The sequence below is a fragment of the Littorina saxatilis genome, linkage group LG12, assembly GCF_037325665.1.
Source record: "Littorina saxatilis isolate snail1 linkage group LG12, US_GU_Lsax_2.0, whole genome shotgun sequence".
NCBI classification, from domain to species: domain Eukaryota; kingdom Metazoa; phylum Mollusca; class Gastropoda; order Littorinimorpha; family Littorinidae; genus Littorina; species Littorina saxatilis.
Genome location: NC_090256.1, coordinates 83,161,051 through 83,179,619, shown reverse-complemented (window position 1 = coordinate 83,179,619; position 18,569 = coordinate 83,161,051). Strand labels below are relative to the sequence as shown.

Genomic DNA, 18,569 nt, shown 5'->3' with positions numbered 1-18,569 from the left:
TGATCTCTTTTTCATAACAGTTTCTGTCTCTTGTGCTAGGAATCTTCGGGATGCCTGTTGATCTTTGTGTGCGTGCTCTGGTGACGGCCCTTCATGTGTTTGGCTACAACCGCCTCACCAGCCAACCAAATAAACAGTTCACCACCCTGCCTGCCTTGCAGGAGGTGCATTTCATCCACAATGACATCAATGTTGTTTGTCAGGCCGTCCTGATGGCAGAAGACCTGTTTAAGGAAGAAACTGCAGACTCTGCCTTGAAGAAAATGCGAGAAGGACAGCAGAAGTATTCGCAGCATGTGTACCCCTTCCGTTTTGGGTAGGTGCCTGCGATGATTCTGCAGATGACATTTTTAGTGTGGTGCAATCAGTGATGCATTCCTTGTCATAGTTTATATTATACTCTCTTTCAACTGTTGCTGGTATGCTTTCTATTTTCTCTTCTGTCTAAGGATAGTTTTCTCTCTATGTTTAATTGATATTGAACACCATCGTATTGTTATCAGATCCTTTTTAAGCTAAGAATACAACCTTCAGTGAAAAGTATGTCTGTCACATCTGTGTGATACTGATATTTTTACATCTGTCCTCCCCTTAATTATTCTAAAGCTTAATAGTGATTTGTCGGGAAATACCTCACTGTTGTCAGTATATTGCAGAATTCATTTTTCATTCAACGCCATTCATTTGTATGACATTGCAGTGGCTCAGAACGTGTCAAGGGCCTAGAAGCTGATGAAAGAGATCGCTACGGTGGTTACGGCTCCAGCAGCCCACATGCAGAGAAAGATTACCTTGGCAGAGATCGCACGAGCAACCTCCTTGCAGAGGACAGGGATCGTAGTCGCACAGGTCGATCAAGCACACGAGAAACAGAGGTTGCTGGCTTGGGAGATCGTTATGCAAGCTGGGACAGCAGCAGTCGTGGAGCTGCTGCAGCAGCGATGGACACAAACAACAGTCGCAGTCGCAGTCAGCATCGGTCAGACGCTACATCACACTACACAGAGCCCATGTCACTTCCTGTCGACTTCAGCCAGGCGTCAGAGCGTCGAAGAAGTGGCTCCGTGGACAGGGGAAGAAAGTAAGAAGATTTGTTGAAGCCTTGCACTAATGTATGACAACATTTTTCCCCAGAAAAAGTTTTAAAAAAGAAAACCCAACGAAATGAAAAAAACCCAGCAAACACAACAAAGCTTGAAGGAACTTTACATTTTGGGGCTCTAAAGCTAACAGGTTGAGAAAGGTCAGACAGTCTGAGGGAGGGAAGCACAAAGCAAGAATGGGGGGGGGGGGGGGGGGGAGAGGAATTCACTTTCGTAGTAAGCCTTACATCGATAGAAACTGGACTGACTGACTATCAGGGTATAACGTCCTCTTAGACCAGTTGGTCTATATTGGGACAGGTATTGGTAATACGGTGAGGATATGGTGTGATGCTTTGACTCGAACAAGCCTGCTGTGGCTGTCTTCTTTGACACGCCAGCATTAGGTTTGTCTCATCAAAGTATTGACATACGATCATGATAATCAGAAACGAGAGATGATGCATGCGTGTCTTTGTGTTTTCCAAGCCCTGGGGCTTTCGCTGTAAACTTGGGATCTTTTTTGTGCGCATTTGTGCACACGCGGATGTTCGGACACCGAAGAGAGCCTGAGCAAAGTTAACTCCGAGAAATAAATCTCTCGCCGAACCAGGGATTCGAACCCACGCTAATAGCAATGAACTGGTTAGAAAGTCAGCGCTCTACCAACTGAGCTACGTTCCCCCCGGAAAATGGAGAGTGTATGTGATAAGAGCATGAACTGAAATCATTGGAAATTTTTTGTTCACAGTAATCAAATTAACTCTAACTTTAAGGATACTTATAATTACGCTGTGGTTGTGTTTGTTTGATTGTTCTGAATTACAGAAGTTTTGGGGGAAAAGGGAGGGCCAAGACTGGTTACCAGATTATTCACACCAGGAGACAGAGCTAAAAGTGTTATCAGTGACGCAGGTCATGTGAAGGAATTGCATCTTTTTTCAGGGTTTAACCTGGGAGAAAAAGGCTATGGGACATTTGTCCCCCTCAACCAAATTCCGATGGGACATAGTCTAAGGCAAGAAGCGCCAAAGAGGCCTGTACGCGTTTTGACTAAAGATGCAAAATGGTGCAATATGGTGCTATCTGAGAATTAGCTGCTATATCGTGTTATGTGTGTGTGTGTGTGTGTGTGTTTGTGTGTGTGTGTGTGTGTGTGTGTGTGTGTGTGTGTGTGTGTGTGTGTGTGTGTGTGTGTGTGTGTGATCCGATGTAAAGTGTACATTTGGTGGCGCAGTGGTAATTGTAATCTCAATGCGCCCTTTGACGCACTGAAGGGAATTATGATGGGACATTTTCAGATTTTATGCGCCAATGGCACAGGGCGCACTAGTAAATGAAACCCTGTTTTTTACAGGACATCGACGTCTGTCTCTAGCTCCGGAGAAGCTAAAACCTCTCAAGCTTCAGGAGGCAGGGACCCATCCCCAAGGCCTACGCGGCCCCGAAGTAACTCCCTGGACATGAGAAAAAGATCCTCTCCTTCCTCTTCCTCTTCTCCCTTAACAGTCACGGGTGTGTCCGGCAAGCAAAGCAGTCCCAGCCCTGCCAATAGTTCAACGGGGAGAAAACAACCACCTATTATAAAGCAACCTCTTGGTACAGGTGCAGCTAAACTAAAAACTGGTTTGCTGAAGAAATTTTCCAGCCAAGGCTCAAAATATGGTGGTGAGTACAACTTTAAAGTGGATTTGAATAGAGTACTGTATGTAACTTGTAAGCAAGTGCTGTAAACATATATATCAAGTTATCTTTGGAGGCATGTACATTAGAATGGGAGCTACCTAATGCTGAGTTGATAGCCCGCAATAGCCTGTAACAAATAATATCAGATTGTGCTGAAACCAATGCCAGCAAAAAGTGTCTGAGAGACCCAGCCGTAAGATCTCGTCAGTGACAGCTGTCCAAAGTATGAAGGTGTACAACCGAGTCCTACTTAAAGGACCAAGAAGAAGTTTAACACTGGTTGAGCTGTTGTGACAAGGAAAACCACTGGGTCACCTCCCAAATGTATTCCAGGGAAGTGAGCTCTGTTTGGATGTTGTTACCTTTGCTGTTTGTGCTGTCAAAATTCTATTATGCATTTTTGACTCACATGCGAAGCAAAAGTGAGTCTATGTACTCACCCGAGTCGTCCGTCCGTCCGTCCGTCCGTCCGTCCGGCCGGCCAGCCGGCCGTCCGGAAAACTTTAACGTTGGATATTTCTTGGACACTATTCAGTCTATCAGTACCAAATTTGGCAAGATGGTGTATGATGACAAGGCCCCAAAAAACATACATAGCATTTTGACCTTGCTTCAAGGTCAAGGTCGCAGGGGCCATAAATGTTGTCTAAAAAACAGGTATTTTTCACATTTTTCCCATTTTCTCTGAAGTTTTTGAGATTTAATACCTCACCTATATATGATATATAGGGCAAAGTAAGCCCCATCTTTTGATACCAGTTTGGTTTACCTTGCTTCAAGGTCAAGGTCACAGGAGCTCTTCAAAGTTGGATTGTATACATATTTTGAAGTGACCTTGACCCTGAACTATGGAAGATAACTGTTTCAAACTTAAAAATTATGTGGGGCACATGTTATGCTTTCATCATAAGACACATTTGGTCACATATGATCAAGGTCAAGGTCACTTTGACCCTTATGAAATGTGACCAAAATAAGGTAGTGAACCACTAAAAGTGACCATATCTCATGGTAGAAAGAGCCAATAAGCACCATTGTACTTCCTATGTCTTGAATTAACAGCTTTGTGTTGCATGACCTTGGATGACCTTGACCTTGGGTCAAGGTCACATGTATTTTGGTAGGAAAAATGTGTAAAGCAGTTCTTAGTGTATGATGTCATTGCTAGGTTTAGCTGAAGGTCAAGGTCATGTAAAGGTCAAGGTCAAGCATGTGAGTCGTATGGGCTTTGCCCTTCTTGTTACATGTGTGTTGGGTGTGAAAAAAAGAGCAATATCTATATACCAAAGAGCTGTAAAATACTTCAGTTTTTTATGTTGGTTTAACCTTAGGTTCTGATCCAACTGTTGCGAGTTTAGAGTTAGGATGTGGTCCATAACTGGGAAGAAATTATTGGATTGATTCTGTGAACACTAGATTTAGCTGCCCTATTGACAGACAACATCATTAAAAAAAAAATTGAAATAGTTCTGGAAAATATTGAAGGTATTTTCTAGTTAGGTCAATGCATCTGTTTATCAGGTATTTCTAATTTGAAAATACTGACAGGAATTTTGAGTAGGATCAGTGGAGTGTATCTGGTTTGCAGGCAGAACGTCAGACTACAGCGGCAATGACACAGACTCTGCCAGCGCTGCCGGCAGTGAATTCGACGACACAGACATTAACTGCCCTATCTGTCTGGATCCTGTAAGACATCCAATGAAGCTGCCCTGTGGTCACCAGTTCTGCACCGTCTGTGTGGAACAAGCCATGTCCATCACCCCCAAGTGTCCCAAGTGTCAGCGAGTCTTTGGCATTGCCAAGGGGACCCAGCCAAGAGGTGGAACAATGACTTACACTGTTAGCCGTATTTTGGCTCTACCAGGCTATGAGGGTCATGGAACGATTGTTATCCAGTACTACATCCCTTCAGGAAACCAAGAGGTACTTGTGCTTGTAGTATGTAGTAATCAATGAAAAGTAATGTTAACACACCTTTGTGCACGTCTACATGCGGAATGCATGGACTCCGACACATGTATATTAATTCCCCCCGCGGGTTAGGGGGAAGAATTTACCCGATGCTCCCCAGCATGTCGTAAGAGGCGACTAACGGATTCCGTTTCTCCTTTTACCCTTGTTAAGTGTTTCTTGTATAGAATATAGTCAATTTTTGTAAAGATTTTAGTCAAGCAGTATGTAAGAAATGTTAAGTCCTTTGTACTGGAAACTTGCATTCTCCCAGTAAGGTAATATATTGTACTACGTTGCAAGCCCCTGGAGCAAATTTTTGATTAGTGCTTTTGTGAACAAGAAACAATTGACAAGTGGCTCTATCTCATCTCCCCCCTTTCCCCGTCGCGATATAACCTTGAATGGTTGAAAACGACGTTAAACACCAAATAAAGAAAGACACATGTATATTCATTAACACACATATTATATTATGTAGGGAATCCTGCACACTTGCACAGATACACAGACAGAATGAGATTGAGACACACGCACACACATTCTCTCACATATGCATACTGTTGCCTTTTAGACTTTTTTAAGTTAATTTGTTCAAGCATTTGCTTTTCAGGTTTGGTTTTTTGTAGGATGCAAGATTGCTTGAACTGAAACTTTGTGACTGTGTTGAAAGAGAGAGCAGGGAAAGTCTTCCCTTTCCTTGCCATGGCTGGTGTTGGTTGTCATGATACTAGGGAATAATCAGATGTTTGGTTTGTGTTTTGCTTGAATCATTGAAAAAAAAGTGAGGCAGAATGCTAACAATAATGGTGAGGAAACTTGTTTGTTCATTTAATGCACTAATATCAGGGATTGGCTTGGGCGTCGGTCATTGGTCTTTTGCCATGTTAAATTCGGAAATGACCGACACACATGGGTCTCAATCCGTCAATTGACCGATAGACATGCAGCAGTCAGTCAGCTCGTCTTATTTTGGCGACAATCGTGATTGAAAGGACTCGCAGCAAGACTGGGAGCGCCGCAATACTTAGCGAGCAGACGAAAGTTGGGAGTATTTCAAAAACTGGGATCGGCTAGTTTGTTTCGCTCGCCGATCCTACATTTACCTCTGCTGAGCACGCAATTTCCGTTGACAAAGAAAACAAAATGTCTCGCCGTCCACTTCCAGCACCAAAAAAAGAAACAAAAGTTGTTGCCCGGACAGATGACGATGTTGGGGGAATCGGCACCCACACCAGCCGCAGGCGTTTGTAACTTGGGCCCGATAGTCGCTTCTTCAGAGGAAAGACAGATATTGTCTGTGGAGTTGATTAAAAAAAGTTGTTTTGATAACTTTTCTGTTTGTTATTGTGTCCTCAGACCTTTTATTCCTCTTCATGTAAGACCATTGGAAAATAAACAAAAAAATGAAGAATTGAATTGAATTTTCCTCTCAATTGTAAATTGTAAACAACTTTCAGAAGTTTCTCCTCACTGCCGTAATGCACAATTGCGGCAGTCCCGTGGTGGAAGGAAAGTGGTTTTTTCTTGACTATTTGGTTTGCAAAATGACTGATTGATTCATGGCTGAGTCAGTCAATGGACCTCTAATGGACAAAACCCAAGCCAATCCCTGTAATATTCTCATAGGTGCCAGGAAACTAGTTCTGTATTTCTCTCTCTTTTACTGTGTTCTGTAAAAAGAACACTTAGCTACTTCCTTATGCTACTCAACCTTGTGTTTTTATTTATTCCATCTCTTTTGTTCTTTTTCTTCACACGTAATCATGTAATGAGCTTTTTGACTCACATGCGAAGCAAAAGTGAGTCTATGTACTCACCCGAGTCGTCCGTCCGTCCGTCCGTCCGTCCGGAAAACCAACGTTGGATATTTCTTGGACACTATTAAGTCTATCAACACCTGATGTGGCCTGATGGTGTATGGTTACAAGATCTCAAAAAACATGTGCGGCAACTTGACCTCACTTCAAGTTCAAGGTCACAGGGGCCGTAATTGTTGTCTTAAAAACGACCATTTTTCACATTTTCGCATTTTTTTCTGAAGTTATCGAGAATGGCAACCTTAGCTATGTATGCTATACAGGGCAATGTAAGCCCTATCTTTGGACACCAGTTTGGTTGACCTTGCTTCAAGGTCAAGGTCGCAAGGGTCCTTTAAAGTTGGATTGTATACATATTTTGAAGTGACCTTGACCCTGAACTATGGAAGATAACTGTTTCAAACTTAAAAATTATGTGGGGCACATGTTATGCTTTTATCATGAGACACATTTGGTCACATATGATCAAGGTCAAGGTCACTTTGACCCTTATGAAATGTGACCAAAATAAGGTAGTGAACCACTAAAAGTGACCATATCTCTTGGTAGAAAGAGCCAATAAGCACCATTGTACTTCCTATGTCTTGAATTAACAGCTTTGTGTTGCATGACCTTGGATGACCTTGACCTTGGGTCAAGGTCACATGTATTTTGGTAGGAAAAATGTGTAAAGCAGTTCTTAGTGTATGATGTCATTGCTAGGTTTAGTTATTTGACCTTGACCCTGAAGGTCAAGGTCATGTAAAGGTCAAGGTCAAGCATGTGAGTCGTATGGGCTTTGCCCTTCTTGTTCCCTTCAGAAGAAATCTGAAACAAAAAGCCTACTAGCATTCCAAAGTCAAGAATAAAAGAGCAAGAACGGTAAGTTAATGGAATTTTTAACTGACAGCTAGAACACAGCATCAATAGATTGAGGTTCTGATGAACTTTTGTCAATAAACGTTTCATAAACTAAACATTATTACTTGTTCTTTTTGATCTTCAGACCTGCCACCCAAATCCGGGACGTATGTACGGCAGCTGCCAACGCACAGCGTATCTGCCTGACAACAAGGAGGGACAGGAAGTGTTAAAGATGCTGCGCAAGGCCTTCGATCATCGCCTGATATTCACCGTCGGTGATTCTGTCACCACTGGCGCCACAGGTGTCATTACCTGGAATGACATTCACCATAAGACCTCCTCACATGGGGGTGCTACAAGGTGAGTAGTCCTCCGCTGTTACCTAGTTGTCTTCTGTGTTCTTCTCATCATGCTAACTGTCATAAAACAAATTAAAAAATGTATCAGTGTCATCAGTGTTGTTGAAATGACGAAGATTGCAGTTTTGCTGCAGGGACTCCGCACCACCCCAGAGATTCTCTTTCAGGTTCACCATCTCTGGTTTGAATTTGTGTCGTATATGGCAGCAAAGGTTGGGTATGCCTGGGGTTTGCTTGCCTGTTCCACATATGATTTGGACAGCTTCAGTGTGTAGAGGTGGACAAAAAGCTGTCGAGAGCTATCAATCCACAGGAGCTGTGGCCTATTATTGCATAAACCTGTTGAATTGATGGTTTCTTAAAAAGTTGATAACTTCTTTGGGTTTAGGGTTTCTGCTCTTGTTTTTAACATCTTCTTCTTTGTTCATGGGTGGAAACTCCCACAGTTTTTACGTGTATGACCGTTTTTACCCCGCCATTTAGGCAGCCATACACCGCTTTAGGGGGATGCATGCTGGGTATTTTCATGTTTCTATTACCCACCGAACTCTGACATGGAGTACAGGATCTTTTCCGTGCGCACTTGGTCTTGTGTTTGCGTGTACACCAAAAGGGGGATAAGGCACTAGCACTAGCAGGTCTGCACATAAGTTGACCTGGGAGATTAAAAACATCTCCACGCTTTTAAACCACCAGGCCAGGCCGGGATGGGAACTATGACCTTCCACTTGAGAGGTCGGCTTCTTATTAACTAGGCCATTGCACCCGTCGTTTTTAACATCAACTTTAAAATGAACATTGCTTTTGTGTCTTAAGTTGGTTTTTTTTTTTGTTTTTTGTTTTTTGCTCTGTCGCTGGATTTTTGGCTTAAACCTGCAGATTGTGTCTAAGAATTTTTGTGCAAAACGTATTGTGTTCACAATTCTGTTTATTAACTTCTGTTTCAGTTTTGGATACCCAGACCCCAGCTACTTGAAGCGGGTCAAAGAAGAGTTGGCTGCCAAGGGAATAACGTCTCCATGAAACACAGCACCAGTTTTAAAGGGGCCTTGTCCTGACAGACTTACATTACTGTGAAACCCTCTTATTGTGAACATCCAGGGAAGGAGTTTAAGTTCTGTATATGGAGAATATTACAACAATCTGATATCGAAATAGCAAATTTATGAATGATTTGAAATTACAAGTTGTTCACTATAACCAAATTATTATTATTTGAGAATTCAAAATGGGTGGGTTTCTTTGTGAATTGATTCAGTGAAACCTTTGTTTTAAGATCGTCTGGTTTTAAGAATCCCTCTTCATTGAGAAATGATTTTCTCTGACTTTCTGTTCGGTGTGTCAGTAGATTTACCTGCATTTTTATACTCCATCTTTTTTAAGACCTGAATGTTTCAGATTTCTGGAGGTCTGAAAAAAGACCAAACAGTCATTTACTTCCGTCCAAAGAGCCTTGCATTTTCTGAATTCAATGGCAGGGGGAGAACATCTTATTGTACAATTGTGAAGAAAGATAGGGCTGATATTGTGATGAGTCATGTTTCTTGGTTAGAAGTGATTGTTAAATTTGTTGTGCCATATTTCTATGTACAGTAGGTGATGCGTTGAAGCTTTTAGTGTATAAGATTGTATATCCATGCACATAAAATCTTTTGCTTTGAGTAATATACTGTGATTGTTTCTACTTTAATACATTGTGTTATTGTAACTTGGAAAGTCAAAGTGCACGAGAGAGAGAGAGACGGAGAGAGGGGCCGAGAGAAGAGAGAGAGAGAGAGAGAGAGAGAGAGAGAGAGAGAGAGAGAGAGAGAGTTTGTGTGTGATTCTGATGAAAAAATAGGTGGTTGTACAACAGGATTTGAAAGAGGGAAATGAGAGTGACAGGCTTGAAGCAGTTTCTCGACATGTAGTTTTGGGGTTTACATACATTGGGCTGTGTACATCTGCAGAGTATGCCGATATTTTCCTTTCACATTTATTTTCATATGTGATGCTGTTTGATTTAAAAAAAAGTTAATTTTGTCAGCAGAACTTCTTCAGTGATGAATTCTGTAAGCACCAGAGCTTTGTTTGTTGCTTCTATTAAATCAGTTTATTTTTACTTTCTTTTCGAACAGGTTTATTTTTTATTGTTTTAGTTAGACAGTTTTGCTTGTGTGCATAATAACATTCTCAATTTGAACAAGATTTGTGTTGTCAAGTTGTCCAAAGGTCATGTCAAGATACCGTGCAGGGCATGCTTTGTTTGGACTTTTTACATTTAGTTAAGTTTTGACTAAATGTTTTAACATGGAGGGGGAATCGAAACGAGGGTCGTGGTGTGTGTGTGTGTGTGTGTGCGTGCGTGCGTGTAGAGCGATTCAGACCAAACTACTGGACCGATCTTTATGAAATTTGACATGAGAGTTCCTGGGTATGATATCCCCATACGTTTTTTTCATTTTTTTGATAAATGTTTTTGATGACGTCATATCCGGCTTTTCGTGAAAGTTGAGGCGGCACTGTCACGCTCTCATTTTTCAACCAAATTGGTTGAAAATTTGGTCAAGTAATCTTCGACGAAGCCCGGACTTCGGTATTGCATTTCAGCTTGGTGGCTTAAAAATTAATTAATGACTTTGGTCATTAAAAATCTGAAAATTGTAAAAAAAAAAAATTTTTTATAAAACGATCCCAATTTACGTTCATCTTATTCTCCATCATTTTCTGATTCCAAAAACATATAAATATGTTATATTTGGATTAAAAACAAGCTCTGAAAATTAAAAATATAAAAAATATTATCAAAATTAAATTCTCCAAATCAATTTAAAAAAACCCTCATCTTATTCCTTGTCGGTTCCTGATTCCAAAAACATATAGATATGATATGTTTGGATTAAAAACACGCTCAGAAAGTTAAAAGGAAGAGAGGTACAGAAAAGCGTGCTATCCTTCTCAGCGCAACTACTACCCCGCTCTTCTTGTCAATTTCACTGCCTTTGCCACAAGCGGTGGACTGACGATGCTACGAGTATACGGTCTTGCTTAAAAAATGCAGTGCGTTCAGTTTCATTCTGTGAGTTTGACAGCTTCTTGACTAAATGTTGTATTTTCGCCTTACGCGACTTGTTATTCATTGTGTTGTGTTTTTTGCTTCGGTTTTACAGGGTTTTTTCATTTTATTTTTGCTTAAGTCTAAAAGATTGACGTGACCTTTTGCAGTACATAACAAGCTGCAATCAGCATTTGCTAACCGAAAGCCCAAGTCTTGCTGCCGAATAAAAAAAATTAAAAAAAAGAAAAACAAACTCAAAGAAAATGATAAAAGATATTAGACAAACGTGGCCTTTGACTGTCTGATGTTTAAGATATTTTACATATCATCTTTACAAAGTTATTTATTAACTGAACAGTACAGAGTTTGATAGATTTGATGTTGCCAATCGAATGATTATGCGAAGCTGAACATATTCACATTTCTGTAAATAAATGGCTGCCCTTTGATTCATGATGTCCAAGAATGATTTTAATAAACAAAGCGTCTTTGTGTTTTAAATATATTTTGTTTTGTGGAATTCTTCTTGCATTTTTGTAATTGTTTGTATCTATATATTATTTATTACATGTAAACTAATGTTTGGCTCTTTTGAAAATACTTTTCTCTTTGTTAATTATTACTCTTGTAGTTTTTTTTGTACATCAACCGTAATTGTACAGAATTAAAATGTGATTGAGATCATACTCCAGACCGTGAATACTTAATGTTTAATCAATTTTGTTGTTGGAAGTATTGTCACAGTGTATGATATAGGCTTTCTACATTACCTTCCAACAAATTGCAAAAGATGACATTACTTTCTGATTTTTGTCTTGATAGTGGTTGCGTTTAAAGACACACCCATGACTATGCGCTATTGCTTGTAAACGATGTAGCTGCACATTGTAGTGATCAGAGTACCTAATTATGATTTTAATAATGGTAAATTAACATTTCAAATCATAAGATTTACCCCCCACCCCCCCACCCCCCCAAGAAAAAAGCAGCTCAGCAAATTAGGCAAATCAGAAAACAAATAATTGTAGCTCATTGCACCTTCAAGAAGATTAGCTTAAAGATGTTACAGACTTGATTGTCAGTCTCAGACTTAGTTATCCAAAAATCAGTTATACGAAAATGCCAGTTTTATTTATCGGCAAGGTATGTAAAAATTGATATTTGTATTGGTATCTTATCGTCCTATGAGACTACCCTCATGGAAATTCCGGCTGCTTTCTCATTGGGGAACATGAGCTGCGATACTGTACGGCGGTTTCCAATTTTGTTTCTTTCTTTTTCCTGCATGCGAGTATTCATGTTTCTAAGCCCTGAGACTTTCGCTGTGAACTCCAGGGATCTTTATCGTGTGCATGCATGCAGACGGGGGTGTTCGAACACTGAGGAGAGTCTGCACAAAGTTGAATCTGGGAAATAATCTCTTGCCGAACATTGTGGGTCGAACACAGGCAGACAGCAACAACGGATTTCAAATCAGCGCCGCTACCTGAACTGAGCTATTTCCCCGCCCCCAGTAGCCAGTTATATTTATTTGGCAAGTATTGCTTATAGAAAGTGCCAGTACAGCTAAGTAAACTCGCCAGTGAAGATTTTAACAGAACCTTTCTAAGCATGGCTTATTTGAATATTAGTTGTTGTAGAATCTGGGGATCACAATCTATCTCAGCAGAAATCTTATTGAAAAAAATGTGCAGTTTGGTTTCCATTAAGATGAACACTCGACCTCCCCCTCCCCCCGACCCCTTTTAAGACCCCCCTCTTTTGAGACCTTATTCTTTTAGATTTTTGTTCAAAATTTCTGGGAAAGAAGTGTACCTCTATTTCAAGACTCCCTCCATTTTAATTTAAGACTTGATTTTTCAGACTTTTTGAGATCTTAGAAAGAGGGTAGGGGAGGGGGGTTCCCCTTTAATATTGCTCTATTGCTTATTGCTCTATTCTTATGAAGCTTTTACAGCAAGCCGATTCAGCTAACATAATTATGTCTGTTTCCTGTTTCCTTTTATTTTTTAAGTTTTTTTTTGTAAATAGTGAGTGGTGTTTTGCAGTTTTAAGGCTAGTAGTAGTATGAAATATCAACAAACTTGTATTGATATCTATTAGATCCTGCGTTAATAGTGTTCAGATTCCCGCAGTGGGGCACTGCGGTTATGAAATTAAAGGCCCCTCCTGTTTTTGGAACCGCAGGAGCTTTCTAGTTTGCTGTTAGGTAGATTTTTGGTTCCTCTTTCCTGTCATGCTCTCTTTTTCTTCATGAATTCTTTTCTTTTTTTCTGCCTTCTTGCTCATTCACCTGTATTTTTTCCAAAAATCTCTTCTCTTGCCGCTTGTCTCGCGATTCATGTATAGTTTAATCTGTTAGTGTTCTGATGTAAGTCCAGCAGTAGATAGGTTAAGCCTATTTTAACATACTGGAAACTGGTAATCTTCCAGTAGGTATTAATTTAGTTTTACTAAAGCCTGCTGGGACACAAGTAATGGGTTAGTGCATTTGTAAACAGGAATCGCTTGACAAGTGGCCCCCTTCATCCCCCCCTTCCTCGTCCTGATATGGCTCTGCGTAGTCGGCTGGACGTTAAGCAACAAATAAACAAACAAACAAACAAACAAGTGTTCAGATAACAGCTGAACTATATGTGTTGAGTTTGATTGCACCATTGATTCCTTTAACAGGTGTCTTTGAACCAGCCAGTATCAATGAAAGTCTTTTTTCTGTCAGTCATTTGTGCATTTATGTTATTTTATATATATATATTTATATATATATAGAGATATGTATTATCTTTTGCGGAAGTAGTGCCAGTTTCATAATATAGATATGTATTATCTTTTGCGGAAGTAGTGCCAGTTTCATAAAACGACAAAACATTTTCCAAAAATAAACTCAATGTGTCAACAGTTTACCATGTAGTTATGTCCCTTGAACATAAACATTAAATCGAAGAATGATAATAGTAATTAGGATATTTCCAGGGCGCAAATCCTACAATAGTTCTAAATGCCCTAATACCCAATATTGACGGACTGTGTGATGATATCTTCTGCTATGGTCTGTTGAGACAGTGATATCAAAATCGAGACCTCCGTCAAAACAGACCAATAGCAGAAGATATCATCACACAGTCAGTCAATGTTAGATATATTGCTAATTCTCTGGGCATCTTGTATTTACTGTAAAGAAATTACAAAAGTATTTGTCTCAGTTTTGGCTGTTCCATATCCCTCCCTCTGATTATTATTTCTTTTTGTTCACTCTTTTCTTGTACTTTTCAGTATTTCAAAATGTTTTTTCTTTCAAAAAGTCTTTAGTCACTTGCTCAACTAAATTCTGGGATATTTACATTTTCATATATATTGTTTTGTTTTTAAATTTAGGTGTTTTTGTTTTTGAATTGGGGAAGCAATAAAGAGGTCGTCGATATCAAAACTGATATCGACGGAAATGTCATCGATATCACTTTTGCACTGAGCTCAGTTTTGCCCAATTGACCAATGGAAATGCACGTAACATATTGAATAGCAATACAGAACTATTAAATACAAAATACACACACATAAGTTTATACACAATGCAAATTAAAAATTTACACAATGAATCGAATTTGAAAGTCAAAATTATTGCTTTTCATCACGATTTTACCTTAGTTTTAACACAATGCCACGATTCTGCTTGTCCGTCTGCAAAGTTTGGTACCGTAATTACAACAGTTTCCTTCAACTTGGGACACATATTGTTGAACATTACCCTGAACCAGAAGTAGTCGGTTGCAACATTTAATGTGCTTATAGTGTGTGCTGCTTATTTACATGTATAAGTAATCTTAAGTATGTACCTGGTGGAATGATTTGTGTTTGATATCTGATCTTAAGTAGTGTATTTAACCTTGAATACCAGATGAACAATTTGAACTATTTGAATTCAGCATTATATTTACTAAAAGTGTCTGACTTTTGTAGAAATGAGAGTGTCCGACAATACCTGAAGTACATTGTACCATGTGTAATATAATGCTGGGTTAATAGAGTGTGTTTCTCAAACAAAATTTAAAACTGTGAAATGGAATCTGCTTGCTGTGAATTGTTTTGTTGCAGCATTTGGGTTGTTGTAAACAGAGTTTTGATTCTCAACCATAGGGAAATGGGCATAGGGAGAGATATAGGCAGTCAGACAAGCTGTATGAAGCTGTAAGCTTATTTCAAATTCTGTCCTTTGGGTATAACAATCGTATTTTCAACACATAAAGTGCTGTTTACATGGCAGACTTGCAACCAAATTTTTCCCTAACTTTAGTCGTTGGAAAATATTTCCCAAGTCGTCGAGGCCAAATCGGCGAAAAGTGTGCCATGTGCATGGCCCAAGTGATTTAGGTACGATTAAGGCCAGATTCAGCAGCGACTCCAAAACTCAGTTGAGCACTCCTCACCTCGGCCGTGACTTGTCAAAGATTTTGCACAGACTTTTATTATCGTGCTTATTGATTGGTTAGCTCTAGTCAACCCACACTAATGTAGTTAATTCCCTTCTCCGGAAAACAACGAAGACGACAGGACAATCCTGAATGGTACAGTCTGGCGAAATCTAGTTTGCGCGTTTGTGCTGTTCACATTGTCAGAATAATGTGACTGGGGGAGACATGAAGCCTGTGCTGCGACTTCTGTCTTGTGTGTGGTGCACGTTATATGTCAAAGCAGCACCGCCCTGATATGGCCCTTTGTGGTCGGCTGGGCGTTAAGCAAACAAACAAACAAAGCTGTTCACATGAGCAGCGATTTCGATTTGACTTGCCACCAACTAAAATCGCTTGAAAGTTGGGGTAAAGTTGGTTGCAAGTCTGCCATGTGAACAGCACTTAAGATTTTCTGTATGTCTTAGCAATGATTGACCTGAACCAACGTGGTTCACTTTTTACTTATTTAGAACAATTTGTTTATTACAATTGCAGCTTCGTCTATAAGACTCATTAGGCTATTTTTATGTAAAAAAACACAAAAAACAACTCTTTTGTAAATTGCCCCTATCACAGCTGTTCTTGGTGTGTGGGACCGCGTTGGGATGCTTGTGTTGGCTTATTAAGGCCCCCCCCCAAAACAAAAAAATGTTGGTTTAGTGTAACACGACAGACCCTATTTTTCTCGCTGACCCTACCACTTTTTTTTCATTTCTCAAAAAAAACAAAAAACCTGTTGGCACATTTTGCAAACCATAAGGAAAGTAACCTCTCTCAAACTCGACTAAATTAAAAAAAAATAAATAAAAAAAAAAGCCTATCTACCGACCCTATTTTGTTTAGGTCACATTACCCTAAACCAACATATTTTATTTGTTGGCCTAAAGCAGCTTCCTGTGTAAACCATTTTGTAGCTCATCATGGACCCATCTTATCCCTGAGAGTATTCTGTCAGCCTGGAGGCTTTCTGTGCAGATCGGGAATTTTTTCTTCAATTACTTTCATATTAGACGATGTTCAGAAATAACGGTTGTAAAAGAGTGAATACTCTTGCTTTTACTGAGTCAAACTTTCCCACGGGACATAGTAGCCCAGGCTCTGCCGAGGGGTGTGTCTGGAACATGTGGACAAGGAGCACGTGTTGAAAGCTTGCCTCACTGAAAGCAAGAATACTCACTCTTTCACAACCGATACAAAATCAACAGAGTTATTTCCCAAGTTTGTCTATCGACAACTGTATCAATCTGCAAAATTCATTCAGATAAAAAAAAACGCGGGTTAGGGGGAAGAATTTACCCGATGCTCCCCAGCATGTGGTAAGAGGCGACTAACGGATTCTGTTTCTCCTTTTACCCTTGTTAAGTGTTTCTTGTATAGAATATAGTCAATGTTTGTAAAGATTTTAGTCAAGCAGTATGTAAGAAATGTTAAGTCCTTTGTACTGGAAACTTGCATTCTCCCAGTAAGGTCATATCATTGTACCACGTTGCAAGCCCCTGGAGCAATTTTTTGATCAGTGCTTTTGTGAACAAGAAACAATTAACAAGTGGCTCTATCCCATCTCCCCCCCTTTCACCGTCGCGATATAACCTTCGTGGTTGAAAACGACGTTAAACACCAAATAAAGAAAGAAAGAATTCAGATAAAAAAAAAACTCTCGTACTGCGCAGGAAGCCACCAGGCTGGTGATTTTTAGTATATATGCAAGTGGTAGGATGCTCTCCTGTGTTGGTTTGCAAGGTTGTTTGCATGAAAAGGAAGATATTGTTAAAAGGGGAAGGAATTGCCAGATTGTGAGTACTTATGGAAGTGCACACTTCAAATAGGGTGACTTCTGTCTGTCTCGCATGTGGGAAATAAGAACGGATATGATTTGTTTCTCGCTATTCATTCGAACGGAGTTTTAAATAAATACACTGTTTTAAACAGACTTTTGACATTGATGTGCATGCACAGACATTAGGGGTTGTGAGTGTGTGTGTGTGTGTGTGTGTGTGTGTGTGTGTGTGTGTGTGTGTGTGTGTGTGTGTGTGTGTGTGTGTGTTTTGAACAAAAAAGCACAACACAACTGACACAACACAACTCTTAGACAGACACACACTCACACACTCGTACACACATTGACACCCTCTAATATTTGAAAAGGTTGTGTGTGTGTGAAAGAATAGGACGAACAGCTGACACTTAAAACACAATTTTCAAGAACTTTCGATTTAAAAACGGTTGATTATATAAACTTTCGATTAAAAAACAATAGCAAAAAAAGACAAGAATACTACAAAAAATGAAGCTATATAACACACAAATAAAATAAACAAAACACAAAAACCCACAATAACAACAACAACAAAAATAAAAGGTAAGCCTACTCCGATGCTTCCCGATCCTCCGCACAGGTCTAGCCGCTGTGTGGTGTGTTCAGTTTTCGCCAGCGGGCAACTGGAGTCTTGAAACCACGCCCCCTCGCTCCCTGAGTGACGGGTGCACGCGCCACTCACGCGTACACTCGTGCATCGCTCGTGCTTTATGGCTCATCGCGAGAACACGGTACCGCCCATCGAAGAGCTTAGCTGCTGTCAATTACAGTTCGGAGGACGATCATGATGCTTCACTGAGAAGCAAGAGAGAGAGGAGGGAGGGGAGGGGGGGGTGAGAGAGCCAGAGAGAGAGAATGATAATGACAGTTCTTTATTTTAAGAAAGAGAGAGAGAGAAAGAGAGAGAATGATAATAACAATTCTTGAGAGAGAGAGAGTGATCCACCCATGGAAATGATTAAATCCAAAACCATACACTAACCAGCCAACCAACCAAACAAACATAAACACACACACACACACACACACACACACACACACACACACACACACACACACACACACACACACACACACACCATAACTTGAACAGAACGCAGAAGAAAGGGCACACCTGTGTAAATCTGCCAGGCAACTTTCCCATTTAGTTCATCAAATGTCAGATCTTGTGTGGGTGACAAATGTAAAACTGTGAGGTGTAGTGCATTCATCCAAGCGCTAGCATATTATTTACGTTCGACTCCCCCCCCCCCTCCCCCCGCACCCCCATAAAATGTCCAACAAATCACCATTTTCAGAAATTGAGTCTGACTGAAAAAAGAGGCGAAAATATCATTTTCAGCTTGAAAGAATAAAAAAATTAAAAAAAATTAAAAAACAGAGATTTTATCTTGTTGTTTTCCCTTTCTTTTTTTCTTTCCTTTGTTCATTTTTGCTTTCTTTCTATCTTTCTTTTTTCCTTCCATTTATTCTTTCTTTCTGTCTATCTTTCTTTCTTTCTTACTTTCTTTGCTACATTATGTTT

At 39.9% G+C, this 18,569-nt stretch overlaps 1 protein-coding gene across 1 annotated transcript in view; it reads left to right on the top strand.

Moving 5' to 3' along the window:
* Positions 1 to 17,158, top strand: part of LOC138982965 (uncharacterized) — a 30,135-nt gene extending 12,977 nt beyond the window's left edge. Inside the window, exons 8-13 of the mRNA XM_070356359.1 lie at positions 40 to 316; positions 701 to 1,081; positions 2,440 to 2,750; positions 4,357 to 4,694; positions 7,527 to 7,744; positions 8,691 to 17,158. Of these exons, the coding sequence (XP_070212460.1) occupies positions 40 to 316; positions 701 to 1,081; positions 2,440 to 2,750; positions 4,357 to 4,694; positions 7,527 to 7,744; positions 8,691 to 8,766 (1,601 nt within the window). The 3' untranslated portion in view covers positions 8,767 to 17,158. The remainder of the gene's footprint in view (positions 1 to 39; positions 317 to 700; positions 1,082 to 2,439; positions 2,751 to 4,356; positions 4,695 to 7,526; positions 7,745 to 8,690) is intronic.
* Positions 17,159 to 18,569: the final 1,411 nt, after the last annotated feature.